This window comes from Camelus bactrianus, chromosome 11 (assembly GCF_048773025.1).
Source record: "Camelus bactrianus isolate YW-2024 breed Bactrian camel chromosome 11, ASM4877302v1, whole genome shotgun sequence".
Lineage (NCBI taxonomy): Eukaryota > Metazoa > Chordata > Mammalia > Artiodactyla > Camelidae > Camelus > Camelus bactrianus.
Genome location: NC_133549.1, coordinates 10,115,393 through 10,135,730, shown reverse-complemented (window position 1 = coordinate 10,135,730; position 20,338 = coordinate 10,115,393). Strand labels below are relative to the sequence as shown.

At 47.5% G+C, this 20,338-nt stretch overlaps 1 protein-coding gene across 1 annotated transcript in view; it reads right to left on the bottom strand.

The window, feature by feature from the left end:
* The window catches only part of PGBD5 (piggyBac transposable element derived 5), an 81,195-nt gene extending 61,305 nt beyond the window's left edge, over nt 1-19,890 (bottom strand). Inside the window, exon 1 of the mRNA XM_074373196.1 lies at nt 19,238-19,890. Within this exon, the coding sequence (XP_074229297.1) occupies nt 19,238-19,562 (325 nt within the window). The 5' untranslated portion in view covers nt 19,563-19,890. The remainder of the gene's footprint in view (nt 1-19,237) is intronic.
* Nucleotides 19,891-20,338: the final 448 nt, after the last annotated feature.

Genomic DNA, 20,338 nt, shown 5'->3' with positions numbered 1-20,338 from the left:
GAAGGGCAGAATGCAGAGTGCAGAGCTCAGGGTGAGGCCTCTCTGCTCAGACGATGGGGAAAGACCGGGGAAAATAAAGACCCAAGATCCAAAAACGCATCAGAACCCTTTCCCCACGAAATTAAATGGCTCTTCCAAAGTCGAGTGCGTGACTTGGCAACCCTGACAGGTTATGAAGGTGGCAGGCCAAGTGTCAGATGCAGCTCATCAATCAGCAAGGTCACACCAGGAGAGGGCAGCCAGATTTAGCAAGTTAACATACAGAACACCTAGTTCACTTTGAGTTTCAGATAAATAACAGTAATTTTTTCATACGAGTATGCTCCATGCAATATTGGGGGCAAACATACACTAAAAAAATTATGTGTTGTTTATCTGAAATTCACACTGAACTGGCATCCCGCGTTCTTTCCAGGAACCCTCCTCCAAAAGAACAGCCCCCTAAGCTTTGCCGATGCCCACGTGGCATTTTCTCAGGAGCCAACTCCTCAGAGAGCAGGAGGACCTGCCCGGGGACGCCTGGGGAAGCTGGTCCTCTCAGGAGGGGTCCATCAGCAGAGCTCACCCCTCACCTCGGCCCCTCTTCCAGAGCCCCTCCCATTGGTCTTAATAGAGGAAAGTGGTGAAGCCCACCTCCTTGACACCTAGGAACTCAGGTGCCAACAGACACCAGGCTTTGTAGTCTGGTTCTCAGACAGTGGCCATCAGTACTGCCTCCACCATCACCAGCAGCTGTAACATTAACACTGACACGTGGTAGGCGGAGGGCAGGATGACTGAAGGATGGAGGAAGAGCCTCACTCGGCACGACGTCAAGCTCTGGCAAAATGAAGCCTGTTCCTCCTGCCAGCATCGCTGGAGATGCCTCCCGCACTCAGGTCCCAAGGTCGAATCATTCAACCCATCAGGGCACATGGCTGGTTCTAGTTTCAGAACACGCCCAGAATCTGAGCACCTCGTGGCCTCCATTCTTCCGCCACGCCTCGTCAGACTACAGCAGGGCTGGATCCTACGTTGGCCCCAGAGCATCTTATTTAAAAGCTATGTGGGGCCATGTTACCCTCTGCTAGAAACACTCCAAAGGCTCCCCATGTCACTCAGAGTTAAAGCCATGTCCCAGCGATGGCCAGGAGGACCCTCCAAGATCCACCTCCACCCCCTCCCCGTGTGACCTCCGTCCTCCTCCCCTCCTCCAGACTGGCTCTCAGCAACTTGGCCTCCTTGCTCCTCCTGCCACCCTGCTCCAGGCACACTCCCGCCTTGGGCCTGACACTGGTGGTTCTCCCGCCTGGATGGGAAGGATACCCACTTCTCAGTATCCAGCTTGGCCAACTCCCTCACCTTTGCTCAAATCTCACCTTGTCACCCCCAAACCCTCCCCCAGCCCCCACCCTGCCTCTCCAGCGCTGAGAACCGCAGGCTCCTGCTGGAGGGGAGTGCCAGGAGGTGCCCCAGTGCCAGGAGGTGTGAACACACCTGCGGACCTGGGAGAAAGGTCAGCGTGGGCTTGTGTGCTCCGTCTAGATCCCCAGGCTCCAGAGGCAGCGAAACAGCTGGGAAGGAGGCAGGGCTTCCTGCCCCTGAGCCTGAGAACAAGCAGTGGGACTGCAGGAAGGTCCTGCAGGTGTCGGCTGTGGACACAGCCGGGGGCTGCCTTCTCTCCATCACACAGGCCGGCCCACCCCTTGGGTCCCAGGTCCCATGAGCCTACAAAGAAAGATTACCCCTCTTCCAAGGTCTCAGAGGAAGTAAGGTGGCTCAGAAGAAACAGAACACTCGTCCAGGGAGAGACAGCTACTGGAAGATACAGATGACAACTTGAATTTTGATTAAAATAGTAATAACAGCACACCAAGAGATTCACCTGCAACACACACTGGGGGGAAAACATGATTTCCCCACTGAACAGGAGAAGGTGAAGTGGTCACATATGACTCTCGAACCACTGGCTTAGAAGATCAGGTCCAAGAAATAACAAAGCAGAGAGCACAAGTCCAGAATGAAAAGCACAAAGGACAAGCTGTGAGACTTAAGGCTGCATCCTGAGACGGAGAGAGAAACAGGGAGAGAGAAACCCAGCTCTGGACATAAGGGCTAAGACAAGAGCCGTGTGCTACTGAAGCTTCTGAATCTAAGGATAAAGGGGGGGGGGGGAGACAATCCTGTGGGCAGAATGAACTCGTACCTAAAAAAGGAAACAGAAAATAGAAAGGGACACAGACCGGCTGAGGACAACATCAGAGCAGCCTGGACGGCGAAGTAACTTCCGGCCGTCAAGACGAGGATCTCTGAAGACAAGAATTCAGAGTCCACACCGCCGCAGAGCCCTGTGCGTCACCGCGGGGACAAAAGAAGAAAGGAAGAGCGCTAACAGCAAACGGACTGGGACCAAGACTCCGCGGAGCGAAAAGGAGAGAAAACTGATGACTAATGAGCCAAACCGTCTTGGCCTTGGCAAGGCTGAACAGCTGACTGATGCCTGCTTCAGGGTCATTTCTGACCCCCTTGAAGTGACAGGTGATCAGTGTCACGTGACCATGTAGATTCCTATCATGCCTCAGCAGTAGAACTCTCTCAGCCACATGCACAAGACATTCAATTCAGCTTTGCTATTAATATCTGAGAACTCACTTCTCCATCCAACTAAGCGTTCTGCTTGTAACTCAGGCTGAGAATATAAACATATGCGCTTTCTATGGGGAAATTCTGTAAGTTAAAGGATACATGTATAATAATTAGTATAAGAGTAAAATGTTGCAACAATGAAACACTGGAAGAGCTGACAATTTTATAAACAGAAAGACTACAAACTATAAAAAGTAGTAAGATTAACAGCTTTCAAATACTTAAATCCAGAAATAGAATGATAATTAACACAAATAGTTGGAGTATGTAGCCCAGATGACTTTAGAAAAAATATTTATACTTTTAGAACTGATGGTCATAAAATTAAAGTAATGATACAATTTAGATTATGTCATAATTATAATCTCTAGAATTATTTCAGGTATCAACTTTCATAAGATGAAACAAAACCAAACCTACAAGCCCTTAAGAACTGAATGTAGTTTTAGAATCGTTCGATCTCATTCAGGCTGAGTATTTCAAGAAAAAGTCTTATTTGTGAATTCTTCACCCAGTGAAGATGAATTAAATCCAGAAGGTTAACTCTAGCAGCTTAAACATGGAAGAAAAAAAAATTCCACAATCATATATGATGATACAACAAATCACTTTCAATACAGACATTAAAAATAATGCACAGGGAATGAAGGAAAGTTCCAGAAAAATTTTGCCTTCATTAGTCAGGTTTTAAAATAACAGTCCTCACAGGAATGCCTTTAAGAAGACAACTTCTTATAGTTTCTTTTCTTTCTTTTTTCTTTTTTTTTTCATGGAGGTACTGGGGATTGAACCCAGGACCTCGTGCGTGCTAAGCATGCGCTCTACCACTGAGCGACAGCCTCCCCTGTTGTAGTTTTAAGTCTATGGAAACTAACGCTAAACTCAAAGTGCATGTTGAAATGATTACCGTGGGCTGATTAGCATGTTCAGGAGTAAGAAGGTGAAGAATTGCCAAGAGTCACCCAAACTACGAATCCTGGCTACGCAGTTCCTCCTGGGAAGCGTTAAAACTGAAGATTTTCTTCCCCTGAATAAACGAGCTCCTTCGACATCGTGTGCAGCAGACATCTGGATGCTGCAAACACACCCACAGGCCTTTGAGCACTGACAGCCCGGAGTTCTCAGGAGTCACCCACAGTTCTGCCTCCCTGGCTGGCCTGCAGGGTTCCGGGTAACCAAACTGACGTGTCATGAGAGCACAAGGGTTCCTTAAGTGACAAGAATCATCTCCTCAGGGAAGATGCCAGAATCCATGCTCATCCACCAAAATCTGAGGTGCGCACAGAAATTAAGACACGATTTTGGGAAGAGGGTACAGCTCAGTGGTGGAGCACGCGCTTAGCATGCACGAGGTCCTGGGTTCAGTCCCCAGTCCCTCCATTAAAATAAAGACATAAAAAAACCTAATCCCTCCCCCTTCTTAAAACACATGATTTTGTTATCTTGAAAGAAAAACATACCACCCCACTGCCACACCCCTAGTTCTTCCTTAAGTGATGGCACAAAGTAGCTACTGCAGTCAGAAATATTAGAAGTCAAATCTGTGAGGGCAACTTCTGAAGTCTGCGCCTAAAAAATACACCTCAAAGCACAGCGTGAAGTGATACACCAAGGTTTAGTGCACGGGATTCTGTCAACGCAAACGCATCCTCTCAGACTGGCCAAGTCCTCAAGTCTGGGAGACCAAGAGAAGCTAAGTCATCACCTTTAGGAGCTACGATTAGGGGGGAAGGTGGAGCCGTCACTGGGCACAAGTCCTCGTGTTGGCAGACACGGCCCAAAACCCCTTGCCCCTCCCCTCACCCCAACAGATAGTGAACACCTCTTCACTTCACAAGTGTGCAGTAGAGTGATTACCGTACCTTAAAGCCACTGACAGCATGAGAAATGATTATTTCTGTACCATATGGTCAACCTTTTGAACTGTGACACCTAACTTTTTTTCCAATACATTATTATTATTATTATTATTATTATTATTATTATTATTATTATTATTATCTTAATGCTTTTTCTTTTCTTTTTAATTGAAGTACCATTAGTTACAATGTGTTGATTTCTGGTGCACAGCACAATGCCCCAGTCATGCATATACATACAGATATTCCTTTTCATATTCTTTAATACAATATAAAGGCTTTTTTAAGAAAGCAAAACTTCTGGCTATCTTTTTTTTTAGTTGAAGTATAGTCAATTTACAATGTCTTGTTAGTTTCTGGTATACAGAATAGTTCATGTTCTTTTTTCATTATAAGCCATTATAAGGTATTGAATGCAGTTCCCTGTGCTCTACAGCACGACCTTACTGTTTACCTATTTTATACATAGTTATTAGTATCTGCAAATTCTGAACTTTCAATTTATCCTTCCACCTGGCCTTTACCCCAGGAATCATAAGTTTGTTTCTATGTCAGACTGTATCTTTACCCTAGAAGTTCATTCTACAATTGGCTTCAGTCCTGCCTTAGGCAAACATTTAGCCATTTGCGCAAAATGGGCAAAAAACCTGAATATTTCTCCAACATACAAATGTATGAATGGCCAACAAGCACACGAGAAGATGCTCAATATCATAATCATTAGGAAAATGCAGATCAAAACTACAATGAGATACCACCTCCCACTCATTAGCAAGGCTGCTATCAAAAGCCCTGGAAAACCACAGGTGTTAATGAAGATGTGGAAAAATCAGTACTCTCTACATTGCTGTTGGGAACATAAAATGGGACACCCGCTTTGTAAAGTACTTTGTCAGTTCCTCAGAGAGCTACATTATGACCCAGAAATTCCACTCCTAGGTACACACCCAAGAGAAGTGACAACTATGTCCACACTAAAATTTGTGCACGAAGGTTTTGGCTTTATCTATAACAGCAAAAAAGTGAAAACAACCCAAAGATCCATCAACTGATGAATAAATAAAATGTATATATCAACTCAATGGAATGTTATTCAGCCTTTAAAGGAGTGAAATTTTGACACATGCAACAAACATGGATAAACCTTGGAAACATTATGTAGTTGAAAGAAACCAGTCACAAAGACCACATATTTTGTGATTTCATTTACATGAAATTCCTCGAATAGGCAAGTCTAATAGAGACAAGAAGTAAATTAGTAAGTGGATCCCTAATTTACTTTAATTAATTTAATTGGGCACGGGAGGTGTTTTACTATATTGTTGGGCTTTGCAAAGAATCAGCTTTGAGTCTATTTGTCTTTCTTACATTTTTAATTTAAAATTTTATCTTTATTATAGCTTCTTTGTTTTGATTTACTGAGCTGTCGTTGGGTGATGGCTAAAGGTTTCTTTTGGGATGACGAAAGTGTTCTAAAACTGGCTGTGCTGATGGCTGCACAAACTGTGAATACACTAAAAGTCACTAAATTGTACACATAAAATGGGCAAATTGTATGGCATGTGAAATATATCTCAATAAATCTCTTGCCCCCCAAAATGGAAAGAACTTCCATACTTATTACGTAGAAAAAGAATAAACGACTTGATCAGAACACCAAAAATGGGAAAAGGAGAAAAAAAGTGAACTAAATAAGATGGAAGGAATAAAATCATGTCTGTCATTATTTGAAGTGGGTACATACTGATTTTTCCAACTAAAGAGTCTATCACGTTGTGTCAAAAATACATATCCATCTACATGCTGTTCACAAAATACATGCAAATAGTGCACCAGACAAGGAGATACCAGGCAAATGCAGGGGAGCAGAAAACAGGAAGAGCAAAATGAACAGCAGACAAGCTGGATTTAAAGTTAAGGGTATAAGCAAGATGAAGAGGAACATTATAAAAGGCACAGTTTGGCGGGAAGATATAAAAGGTGTTTAAATACATACGCACTGAATAATATGGCAACTAAAGACTCTTAAAAATGCAAGAAGGTGGTAAAAATTTAGCCCATCAGGTGAGAATATCTATTAGCAGAAAGAGAGACACAGAAGACAAAGAGAAAAATAGATATCCTTACTTCCCTCAAATAAAAAAAACATACATTTTTTTTTTTTTACCTATGTATCCCACATTTGTAAAGATTAACTGCATACTTGGCAACAAAGAAAACCTTTACAAGCCTTTCAAATGAAAGATTTAAAGGGCAGTTCTTTGATCACAATCCAATAAAATTAGAATTAAATAATTGCTTCTTGGCCTTTTGGCTAAGATCAAGTGGAGAATTAAATAATCAGGTTAAAAAAAAAAAAAAACCCTTAACTACCCAGAAATTAAGAAATATACTTTTAAACCAAAAAAGAAAAGGAAGACCAAAAAAAAAAAAAAAGAAATCTTGAAAACAATGAAAAGGACAACACTTTATATCAAAACTCATAGAATACACAGGAAGTTATACTCTCAGGAGATTTTTGTGTCAAATGCCTTCAACCTTAAAGATTTTTTTAAGAAAGAAATTTTGTACTCAGCTTAACCAATTAGAAAAAGACAGCTCAATAAATCAAAAGGAAGAAGCTATAACAAAGATAAAATTTTAAATTAAACAATATATAAGAGGGCCAAATAAATGCAAAACTGATTCTCTGAAAAGACAAAGCATATAGAAAAACACTTTACATGCCTAATGAAGGGTAAGGGGGAGAAGGTGGGTGATGGGGGGAGAAGAAAGTTGGAGAAAGAGTGAAGGAAGGAAGGGGAGGGGAGGAGGGGTTCAGGGAAAGAAGATACACGAAGACAGAAGACGAAGGTTGAGAACAAAGACAAAAGAAAGCAAGGGCAGACTATAAAATCAAACCAAAGAATCATTTTTCCAAACTGTGAGGAATTTTACGTTAACAAATTTGCAAACCTATAAGAAATGGATGATTTCCTAGGAAAACATAAATCATCAAAATGATTCGGGAAGTGGAAAATTTCTAAAAAGCATCAACACCAGACAGGTTGGCAGCTGAGTGGTACCCAGCTCATAATTCTACTGTTTAATGGCAGCAGGCAATTAAAAAAATAATAAGCCAGTTTATTTTATGAAGCCGAGCATAATTTTAATACCCAGACCTGAGAGAGAGGAGATGAGGGGGGAACAATGAACAAGTCGGGCTTATGATGGATTAGTTACAGAAACTCTGAGCGAATACTAGTAACAACAGAATTCAGCCATCTATCAGAGATACACGCTGAGGCCAACTTGGATCTATTCCAGAAATGTAAGGGAATCTTAAAACCAGCAAATCAATCAAATTTACTTCATTAATAGGACCATAGTGATAAATGAATTTTGATCAAAATAAAGGCATTTGATAAAAGTTTAGCAGCCACTCCTTATAAAAATTAAGTAGGATGGATATAGAAGGAGATTATTCATGAAATATTGAGTGAGGAGAGCGTAACAGAGAGGTATATAAAATGCGCCTGTATTTTGTTCAACAACGACTCCCCCCAAACTCCTATCTTTACATGTATACGCACAAATATGTTTGTGTAGGAGCTACAAGTTGTCAACACGAACTACATGGAGGCAGGCAGTGAGGGGAATTCTAACAAAAAAGCGTCAAACAGGATTGCGGTTAAAAACCAGGTATGATACTAACACGTAGAAATAAAATGGTATTTTGTGTGTAATTTTTAAAAGACTGCATAGTTTTAAAAAGACCAAGAAAAAAAGCACTCCTTTTGTGTTTAACGCTGCAATCATCACTGGCTTTTCCCAGTAACACGCTGAGGGTAAGAGACACATGTCAGTATCACCTCGCATTATACTCCTTAATGGGTGCTCATCGGCCGCAGGTCAAAGTTTAGGCCGAGCCAGCCACGCTTCCATCTAGAGCGACTCTGGCTTGCCAAGCTCCTGATTCCATCTCTGGGGGAGACGCTTTCAAGAGCAGGAATCTGAGCAAACCACCCTTTGGTCTCCCTTGGTGCCATCCCCTTGGTCACATTTCCTATAGACATGCTGGTCTCGGGTGTTCCCTCAGCCTTAGGACGTCTTTCTTATGAAAGTATCTATTCTGTGGGTCACAAGCATTTGAGCACCTCCTGTCTCCACCACCAGGCTCTATGCTTTTCTTATTCATTTCTCAAGCCCCAGGTTCTAACACAGTGCCTGGCCCATCACAGGCAATCTATCAGTATTTGCCAAATAAATGAAATATATTCAAAAGAAGAGATGAAGCCTAAATTCAAGAACTTTTCTTTTTGGGGCTGTTTAGCTTTCATTTCCCAGGCAGTTTTATGAAAACATTTTCCAACCTTGCTGCCAATAACCTGCTGGGATGAAAGAATGTTGGCAGAACCCAAGGGGCACATGGCTTCGGTTGGTCCTTTGGCAGCAGGGACATTGGGAATTGCTCTCAGGAGCCCAGCAAGACAGTGGGAAGGGTACTTTGCCCAGTGCCTCCGGTGTTAAGACTGGATATGATCTCATCCAGTACCTGGTGCTGCTCTGTGGGAGGTGGCGCTCTGGAGACAGAGCTGGGACAGGCATCCAGTGTGTGTCTGTCTCCCAAACCCTGCACACTGCATCACAATGCCTTTCCGAGAGGCAGACTCAAAGACAGCTGCAGGTCCTCACTCCCTCCCAACAAAGTATCTCACACACCATCCTCAGAAGTCTGGGCTCTACTCTGTCAGCCACTCCAGCTTCCTTGATGGAATTTGCCACCTCCCAGAATTTACCTACATCTTTTCAAAATCTATTTCTTCTCTGCCAAACTTCTCTTAGACAACGCGTGTACACATGTATGATATGCAGTGTGAATTTACACTTGCTGATATTTACCTAAAATTCGCCTCTTTCAACCGTAAAGAAAAGCCTTCTTAGTGCAGTTATCTCCAATTTCCAGTGAGATGCTTTTCCAGATTTTACAGGAATTCTGAATGCATGTCCCCGTAGGTGCTTTAAATTATGGCTCAGTTTCCCAGCTAGACAGGAAAACCAGATTGGATATCTGGCTGAAACACTAGGTAAAAATGTGAATTCTGAGAGAAGGTCTGCTCATTCACAGAAATTCAAAATCTTTATGGGGTACACCCCACTAACTTGGCTGCAGACTCCCAGGGAAACTTATTTAAGATGCTATTGATTCTCCACTTTCCCCTCAACGTAGAAGGAGCTCAAATAAGCAAGGCTTTCCCTAAACGCTCTCTAAATGATTCCACTTGTTTACATTTTTTCTTCCCAGAAAATCATCTTTATCCTGATACCTTATATTCTGTTTGTAACTCTGTTTCCCAAACTTGAGAAAACAGGTCTCCTCCCACTCTGGTTCTTCTGAAGTAACTCAATTTTTAATTGCCTTCACCATGGAAGCTTCTTGGAGATTCTGAAATGTCAGTATTGCATTCACCCACTGGTTTCCTCTCTGCCCTTGAGGCGGGAAGCCCCATAAAAAGACCAGCAGGACCCCCAGGCAGGGCCACCACTCTCCTGCCAGCACATTTAGGTTCCCTGGCCCAGAGTCTCTATCTCACTTTTTGGCTCTGAAACGGCTTACTTACCCCTAAAATTCTATTGGTTCCCTGAGCTCACTTCTGATTGGTTATTTCCTTCACTCCTGATTGGTTATTTCTCTCACTCCTGATTGGCCCATTTTCCTAACTTCTGATTAGTCCATTTGTAGTACTTCATTTGCATGGATCTCACTCCTGATTGGTTATTTCTCTCACTCCTGATTGGTCCATTTCCCTAACTTCTGATTGGTCCATTTGTAGTACTTTATTTGCATGGAGCTCACTCCTGATTGGTTGTTTCCCTCACTCCTGATTGGTCCATTTCCCTCACTCCTGGTTGGTTACTTCTCTCCCTCCTGATTGGTCCATTTCTACAAAGCTTGTTACTATTTAGTCAACTTTTGTTATACCTTATTTGCATTGACGTTGCAAAGTGTAAACTGGCAGCCTATAAAACCCTGTGTAAAGCTACAGAGGGGGTTCCAGAGCTTGGAGTGTTAAGTCCACCGGGCTAGCTGGCGTAATAAACCTGAGTTCTCCAACTCTCTGAGTGCTGCTTGGTCTCTCGCCCAGATCCAGGTTGCTGTCACAACTGAGCTGTAGCACTGAGCTATTACACATTTTTTCTGCAACATCCTCTCAGAGAGGATGAGGCCCAGCAGGGGCAAGGGCAGTGACCATCTGTCATTGATGTCTGTCACCTGCTCATGGGGTCTCTCTCCCCATCCAACCTGGGTCCCAGCTGATGGGAGTGAGGTCCTGAGGCCCCTCACAGTGTCTTCAGTGATTCTCTCAATGCCGGGTTCTACTGGGCCACCTGCCCAAGATCACAGGGTGGGCACTCAGCAGACTCTGGGCCCTTCACCCTGGGCTGCTCACTCCCCACCAGAAACTGACTGCCAAGAACCTTTCACACCCTCTACTGCTTCAAAACATCGATGTGCAGTTAATAACTGTGTTTAGAGGATCCACTACACATTGCTCACCTGCACCTTCTCACCTGCCTACTTCCAAGGTACAGTGGGAACTTCACTGAGAGCATACAAATGATTCATTTTTATTCTTTAGGCTTTTTTTCTCATTGTCCTTCGTGAATCCTTGCACCCTGATTAGCAAGTGGCCCTACTGATGTGAGTTTGCCTGTCCCCAGCCATCTCTGTTCTTCAGTGTCTGTGCATACAGGACTATGATGACCGCTCTGACCCTGCCCCACTGCTACCAAATGTTGACAAAGCCAACAGGAGGAGAGTTCATTTCTTGCCCACATAAATTTAGTCCAGAACATACAGGTCTGATTCACGGGTGGCTTTGCTCCAAACCGTGATTCAGACCCAAAGTCCTTTCATGTGGTGGCCCCAGCATCTCTGACGTGTGGCCCAGAGGAACCTCCCTCTTGGCCAGGCCTGAGAGTGGGGTCCACACTTTGGCTCCTCTTCCATTGCCCGGAATCCAGGCAGCGGCCCCCCTCACTGCCAAGGGGGCTGGGAAGTTAGGTGCAGCCACCGCCTGGGATAAGAGTCAACAGGTGAGATGGATTTGGAGAATGCCAATGGTCTTCAATTCAGAGCCACCTGCGAGGGACTTCTGCATCAGCTGATCTGCCCAGCAGACAGTATGTTCCACACTCAGGCTTCAGTGTGATGCTTCCCTGTCCCCTAATCAAAAGGATATGTCTACCCTGTGTCACTTAACCTCTCTGGGACTCGATTTCCTCAGGTTAAAAATAACAATAATAACAGTACTGACCTCACAGGACTGTTACGATCACGTAGATTAGAAAGTGCTTAGAACACTACCTGGTACTCAGTGATGTACAAGGATTTGTGAAATAATTTCAAGGGTACGAGGAGCTGGCCCTCCTGCAAATCACTAACAGAGTCCTGTCTTGGAGGTTTCTGGCTGTTAGGAAGTGGGCGGGTTGTAGAAGCCCAAGGGTTGGTGAGTTTCCCAGAGGCCAGCGAATTCAGTCTCCCATCCAGGATGGAAATCCCTGTAAAACATGTCCCAGACTTGCTTCAGTGTCTTCCCTCCCGGGAAGGAATTCATGCCCTGTGAGCCACCCCAACCACTCTTCCACAACCTGGGTCCTTAAAAATGCTCAGGTCCTTGTAAACATTTCCTCATGATGCCAATTCCCACCCCCATTCAAAAAACCGACTTCCACATCCATCTATTCTCTTGTTCATTCACTCACCCAACAAAACTTGAGGAACCACCACATGCGAACCATGACCAGGACATCCAAGATCTCAGGCCACATGGGACTGAATTCACTTAGATGGGTGTGAAAAGGGGCCAGAGGGAAGGTGGGGATTTTAGATTCTTGGAGACAGTGACATCTGAACCAAGAAGAGACCAACGAGCCAGGGCTGCCATTCAGGTATCAAGAGGAAGAACATTCCAGATGAGGGCCTGGCGGGCCCAAAGGCTCTGAGATGGACAGGCCATATGACTAGAGAATGTTGAAAGTAGGACAGGGCCCAAAGGTGACACGGGAGAGGAAGGCTAATGTGGAGGCCCTGCGAAGGACTCTGGAATTCCCTTTGGCCCAAAGTTGAAGCCGTTGAAAGGTTTTAAGCAGAGAAGTGAGTGGATGAGCTTAGGTTTGGAAAGATCACTGACAGAGAGAGAGAGGCAGGGGCCTGTGGGCACCAGCAAGACTGGACTCTGGGAATCCAAGCAGACAAAGGCTCCAATATCCTAGTCAATGAGTGAGAGTGTCTTGGTTAAAGTTGGTAGCAATGGCAATGATATAAGAAGCAGAAGGATTTGCAGTTCTAAACATTTTAATAAAGTGATTTATTAAATACACACCTAGATATGGTCAGATAGTCACACTTTTGTAATAATTCTTCCTGGAATTCACAAACCAGGGGAAGAAAATTCTTTGTACCGTGTGCCAGTCTGGGCAGAGCATCCCTTTACATGATAGGATATCTGAGGTATTCATTTATTCTTTCACCAGGACATCCTCCTGTCCCGACCCTGAGCTAGTACTACACTCCCCTTCGCCAGTGAAGGTTTTACCACATTAACTTTGGTTGTCATCTTCCCTCTTCCTTCATTAAAGGAAAGACCTCAGTGCAGCTCCATGGATTCCACCACTGATTTAATCTAAGCACTGATTTCTCACCAAATCTGCCAAATCCCATCTCCATGGGATCCAGCATTTGCTAAGTAAATCCACACCCATGTCTGAACCTGGAGTTCAGATTCCAGCTACAGCAACTTGCCATGGTAACAATGACAAACGTCAAATTTCAACACATTTGCACTGAGGCCTCAAGTAAGGATGGATACTCAGCTCAAGGGAGAGGGGGGCTGCCCGAAGGCAAAGGTGGCATGCCTTCTCTCCCCGACCCCAGCCTTTGCCCACTCTGCTCCCCTGCTGGAGATGCCCCTTCCTGTCCTTTTTACCAGACTCATTTTTATTCTTCAAGATGCAGCTCAGGGGCCACCTGTGCCAGAAGCAACTCCTCTTCCCCAGCCCAGCTGGATGAGGTGATGCGTCTCTAGAATCCCACCTAAATCCATGTTTACCTTGATCACGGACTCTTATCTCTTTTTCTTCACTTTGTCTCTCCTACTGGACCCCAGGAGACATGCCTTATTTATCATTTTATCCCAGCAGGGCTCAATATGCTTGCTGAATTAACACAGGGCACATCTCATACACTGCTGGTGGGTGTAAACTGGAAAGCCATTTGGCTATATCTGCTAAAGCAGTGGTTCTCAACTGCAGATGATTTTGGTCCCCACGGGACATCTGGCAATGCCTGGAGAGACTTCTGGTTGCCACAACGAGAGGAAGGGATGCTACTGGCGTTCAGCGGGCAGAGGCCAGGAACGCTGAGCATCCTTCAGTGCACAAGACAGCCTCCGCAACAAAGGACTCCCAGCCCATGGTGTCGACAGTGCCGAGGCGGAAACACACATTTAATCTACAACCCAGCAATCCTCCTCCGAGGTATATACGCCCCAGGGAAATTATGTATCTGTCCATATAAAAACAAGCACAAGAATGTTTGTAGCAGCTTTATTCATAAAAGCCCCAAACTGGGAATCAATCTCAAAGTCCACTGATAGGATAATGGACAACAAACTGGAGTATTTATACAATGGCATACTCTGCAGCAAAATAAAAATGAAGACTGCTACATGCATCTCACAGATGCAACGATGAGCTACAGAACCAGGCCAAAGTAACAGGCAAAATTAATCGATGATGATGGAAATCAGAACAGTGGTTACCCCTGGGGGCAGGGAGGCACTGACTGGGGAGGGGCTGGAGGGACTCTCTGCGGTGCTGGAAAGTCTCTTCTCTTGACCTGGGAAGGTGTGCACTGTGGCTCATGCACTGTGTGTGTCACATCTCAATAAGCTTTAGTCCATGGGACACTCCCTAAGGGCCATGTTACCAGCAGGAATTGCACATGGGTTTGCTGCCTTGGAAACCAGATTTTCTAAAGGACTCTGGTACACTGCTGGCTGGTGTGTAAGCAGGTGCATTTCTAGTAGGCTATTTCGCAAGAGACATCAAAACTCTTAACATGTACAAAATCCCTAATTCAACTCTGTTTTGATCATTTTATGCTAAGGAACATATTAAGGATGTGCACACAAACTTAAGCTTCAAGAATATTTATCATAGCATCGTAAGTAGAAATAAATATCTATAAATACCAGGGCAGAGGGGGCAATGAACCCAATGCCCACCCAAAGGGAACTGTGTAATATTATAGATTCATTAAAATGACGTCTTAAAATTTAAATGGAATCTGTTTACAATATATTAATTAGAATTAAAAAGCAGGTCACTCAACAATGAGTAACCTGAGCTGTGTGAAGGGCACACTCAATGGGTTATTTCTGGATAACAGGAGATCATGGGGTTTCTTTAAACTGTATCATTTTTCTTTTTGTTTTTTCCTAAAATGAACACATATTACTTGCGAATAAGAAAAAAAAAACATACAACCACAGCTCTTAAAAATAAAGGTGAGTTTTCATCTGTAAAACTGAGCTCTAAACCACACATAAACTCCCAGGGTGCTGGTGTATTCAGAGCCCTGCTCCCTGAGGACAAGCTCTAACCTCCCATCACAATGGCTCAGGGAAGCAGGGATTAAATTAGAAGCCAGATAAAATCCTAAATCTTCTGTTTCATATCCTAATCCAAAGTCATCTCATTACTCCCCCCGACCCCCCACCACCCAGACTCTGGCAGAAAAGACCCATCTGTCTTTCTCTGTAAACTGGAGATGAGAACTCCTCCCACACAGAGCACCTGTGAAGATTCAGTGTGATGCTGCGTGAAAAAGCAAGTAACACGTGTGAACTGTGGGTTATTAGCCCTCTCGTGAGCTCGAGTTCCCCTGCCCCTGGAAGTGACTCCCAGAAACAGAGCAAGACGCCTCTCCCAGGAAGCTCCCCCCTCTGAATTCTGTGCGCCCACAGCATGACTCTCACGCAGCAGTGCACGCGACTTCTCTCGTAGCTCACCGCGATTTGAGGTCCTCCTGGAGCCGCAGGACGCCTACAGAGCAGCTCCTTACCCGACCCCGCAGAGAGGGGTCCAGGTATCTTAGCTCACAAATCTCATGGCAGAAGAGGGCCTCGGTTTAACTCTGCTTTTAAGAGGAAGATGCTTCCCTTCTTCCTTGTTAGTCAAAAAGACTACACCGAAGAAACCAACACCAAACTCTAAAGATAAAATACTTCACAATGTTAATTTCCAATGTCATACGTTCCTCCCAGCTTGTCAAGGTCATAGCTCCAGGCTAAATGATGAGAGGGTGGCTGACATGGTCAACATGGAAGGAAAACTCCTAAGGAGTCCATTCTCCCATAGAAAGAGCGAACAGCTCAGATTGCAGCCTGCTGCGACAAAGGACCGACAAAGCCGAACAGACGGGAAGCCCCCGAGCATCTGTGCATCTGCCTGTTCTTTTGCCTCCTCGGAGAGAACGAATCACAGGACTGCTCAGAATAAGAAACCAAAAGGGCAGGAGCCCAAAAAGCAGCTGAATTTCATGCTGTTTCCAAAGAGGGAGCTTGCATGCTGCGCTGGTTGTCTGCACGGTGGGCAGCCGAGTTTGGCAGCTTGATGGGGGCCACTTCAGGGGTTTTGATGCTGCCAGTCTGGTTAGGAGAGGGTCCTGGGTCCCTGAGCTCCCAGGCTGACCTTCCATCCACACAAGTGTTAGGAGTTTATCAACCAGCCCCCCAAAACACAGTCTATATATTTACATCATCCCAAGGGGACCCACACCTCAAGGCATGACCAGAACCCAGAATTGAGAGGAGGGGGGGTTGAGGGGAGGGGGAGAGAGGACCTCTCCATCCACAAGTGCTGGTTGCACTTCTGGAGAGCCTGATCCAGGAAGTTAAATACGCTGGGGGGAGAAAAAAAAGAAGAAGGAAGAGGCTGAGGAGCCTAGAACAGCCTGGAAAGCAGTTAGGAGTCTCAATCTTAACCCCAGAAATGCTTCTCCCTCCCTCCCTTCCTCCTCGCAGCTGGGCACTAAGTATCTCTCTACTGTGTGCATTCTCCCCACAGGCTCTGACTGCAGATCAAAGGCACGGCGGTGCCCTGTGTCTACACCTCCCTCAAAGGCAGGAACTCTGAAATGGGTTCCAGGTCCTCAGAGGGCTCCGAGACAGAGGTTATGATCTCTTTCTAATAAAAGAAACCACACTCCGCACAAGCAATATCATTTACACATAAGACAGTTACACACATAACACGACTATTTACATCCATACGTGTACACATGTTTTTTTTTACAGCAGAAGGCAGGCAGGAAGCCTGTTCCAAGAGTCTAGAATCCTCTGTTTTCCTCATCTGATTCTAGCAGCAAAGGCAATTTCTATTAGAGGTTTTCTTTGCTCAGGGCTGATTACAGATCAAAATGTCACCCTTCTGCTTGGGTCCCTATCCCATCACACCCAAATAAACTGGGGAACAAAGATGGAGGGAGAGCCAGGTTGCACTCCCTCAAAGTGGGGCGCACACTCTTGTTGGAGTGTCTTATCTTAGCTACTGCACTTCAGTAAACTTAGCAGCTGACCTCTCTGCGCTCAGAGCGGCCGTGGCGCAGCCGAGCCTCTCAACACACCGATCCCTCTCCACGCCACCAGGCACAAGGATTTCCTCTGACCAGCGACATATTTCTGCATCTGTTTTCAGCACCCATAGATCATACTCCATTGTTTTAGGGAATCTGAATTCTTGCTCGATAAGCTATCAACTTTATCCCTCCACTGCCTCCCCAGCTCCCAAATTTCCCTTAGGGAGAAAGTGTTGCAAGGAGGAAGGAAATTCTTAATTAGGGCTGGAGTTTCAAATCCAGCCTCTACACAAAACTGGAAAACAAAACTGGGTATAAATACCATCAAAGAACTGCTAATGTCGTTGGTGAAAATGCTTAACTGTGATTCTCAGGTCCAGGTGTGAACTCAGTGGACATCTGAAGGAAGCAGAATTTGAATCTAAGACCAAATGACACACGATATTGCTCTTCATGACCGTTTAAGTGCTGCAGTGGTGAGATTAAATTGCTCCACTGCAGAACTTCTTCCATGTGTGGGTTACCAAGAAAAGTAATATTGCTTTAAATGTTATTTCAGTCTGTTCATCCTTCTCACACCAGCACGCTCGTGAATCTTACTCATAACCAGGCTTAAGCTAACACAATTTTCCTATTTTCCCCTGAGACACAGGGAAACGTCTGCGTGTCTCCCCAGCAGACATGTATCCCAAGTATTCTCAGATCAAAAATGATCACAGACACTCAGCTGCCAAACCAGGGCTCTCGGCAGGTCCAATTCTTAAGAGCCAATATGAAAAAGAGCTGTCTGGGGCTGTTAGACCTTGTGACATTTTGGAAAATGTAGGGGGTGTAAAAGGATTATACTGAGTGATGTGACCAAAAATTCCCAAACTCATAACCAAAGCCCAAATGAGAACGCACTTTTGAATTTACCCAGCCCCAAACGCTGCACAGCTAACTTGCACATCGGAAGCCCAGCTGTGGCCCGGCACATCCACACTGCAGCCTGCCTGCTAGAGGTTCGCAGACCACTCCCTGCTGAGAGTCCAGCCTGCCTGGCCAGCAGGCTGCAGCGTGATGCCTTGATCCAAGTCCAGACACCAGCCAGGGGGTCCCTTGGGCCTGGGCGCCTATGTGCTGTGCTCCGGACTGGCCCAACTATTACCAGGGAGAGCCCCGGGAAAGGCCGCATCACGCCCGGTGCGGCCACTCCCTGGTCGTCAACATCACCGGTTGCACGCAATTCGACCCATGGAAATGGTGTGCAGAAACAAGGGGCTGCCACAGAAGGCCGCGGAGCAAGGAACAAAAGCATCAGGGGACAGGTGGAAACGGCTGGTCTCCACTTCCCAGAGCGGGCAGAGGCTGCTGAGCCTCCGCAGGCTAAGTGGAGATATTTTAAAACAAATTCCCCCAAAAAGGAGGCAGTAAGGAGGACGTCGAGCCGCTAGAGCTGCCAGCCGTCCTCCGACCTTCTCCAGACATCAGGGGCTCGTCTATGACCACAGAGGGAAGCAGAACACACCTTAAAGTAATTGGTCCTTTCACTCTTGCCAGGTTTTTAACAAGAGATCCTAAATGGCAGGGAGAGGGAAAGTTTCTCGGATTACTGGAGACAACTGAAAGCCCAGTGAAGACGCAATGGGTAGGCTCTCCCTCAGCTCTCCCTGGGCCTCGCTCCAAACCGCTACCTGCCCCACCCCTGGCACCTGGTAAGGCTTGTTCTGGGGCCATCAATACAAAATGATTCACTCCCCCTCCCCAAGACGCGTCTGGTTTTCTGAATCCTCTCAACTAGGAAAGCCCAATTCTAATCCACTGCAAAGATGCGACCCCACAGGTGTGACTGACTTCAGATGTAGGACGCAGGGGCACACCCCCAGCAAGTGAAGGAAGCCCCCACCCCCACCCCGGCACGTCCTCGCCAGTAGAAAAGTGCTGCTGTGGCCTCCGCCACATCCCCTCCACACACGAGGAAGTAGAAGCACCCGCCACCCCATGCAGTCACTTTGATTTTCGCACTTTAAATCCCCGCTCCCACAGCCTCGTTTGTTTCCTGAACCGCACAGCTGCCACAGGCAAGCCCGCCCACGGAGCATCTGGAATTCTCGCGCCCCAGCACCCGCACCTCCCCCGGGCCGCGCCTTACCGCCGGTGTCCTCGAAGCGCGGGGGCGGGCGGTCCCGCAGCGTGGTGCTCCAGCCCGCGCCAGCCTCATCCTCCTCCGGCTCCTGTGCGCCGGGCGGCGGGGCGACGAGGCCCGGCGAAGGGCCCGGGCGCTCGGGTTCGTCGTCCGAGGAGGCGGCCGAGGAGGAGTGCGAGGCGGCCGACGTGCTGTAGAAGGGGTTCCCGCCGCTGTCCGGGCCCGACTCGCCAAACACGTCGTCCGAGATGTGCAGGCTCTCGTAGCGCGCGCGGGCCGCCTCGAGCAGCGCCGGCGCCCTCCTCCGCGCGCCCCCGCCGCCCTCGGCCATGGCCCCGGCCGCCGCCCGCGCGCCCGCCCCCCACAGCGCCTCCCAGCCGCACGCGCCGGGCCCCGGGCCCGCGCCGCGGCCCGGCGTCCCCCACCAGCGCAGCCCGCAGCACAGCGCCCGCCGCCCCGCGCCCGGCCGGCCCGCCGTCTTGGCCGCCTCGGGCCCAGCGCCCGGGGAAGCGCCTCGGAGCTCGGGCGCCGCGGGCTGAGGGCCGCGGTGGGAGGCAGAGGTTGTGGCCGGGACCAGGCGCCGCCGCTCCAGCCGCCGCTGCGTCTTCTCGGCGCCCGCCGCGTCCCCGCGCGCCCTCCCCGCGGCACTCAGCGCTCCCCCGCCGACCTTCCCGGGCGCGAGCCGCCAAAGGCGGGCCCCGCCTCCTCGCACCTCCAGCCCGCCGGCCAATGGGGAGCCAGACCCGGGCGGGGCGGGCCCTGCGCCGGCGACGCCCCCCTCCCTCCCCTCCGGGGCGGGACGAGGCGAGTTCTGCCGGTGCGGCGGGCCGGGGGAGGGCGTGCCGCCGGCGACAGCCACCGCAGGCTCCTCGCTGTCCCACGGGGGAAAGGGAGGAACCAACCGGGTGTGAGGGGGACGCAGTGTGCTCTTCCTGCCTCCGGAGCCCGCTGGCGGTGCGCGGACCCTCCGCGCTTACGTCCCCTTCCGCAGTCCGCGCCCTGAGCCCGGCTCTGGGGAGCTGTCCTCCCCGGTGGTTCTGAACCAGGCGCTGCGGAAACGCTCCAGGTAGGCGGCGGGCCCGAGGGTCAGTGTTCCCCTGGCTGTGC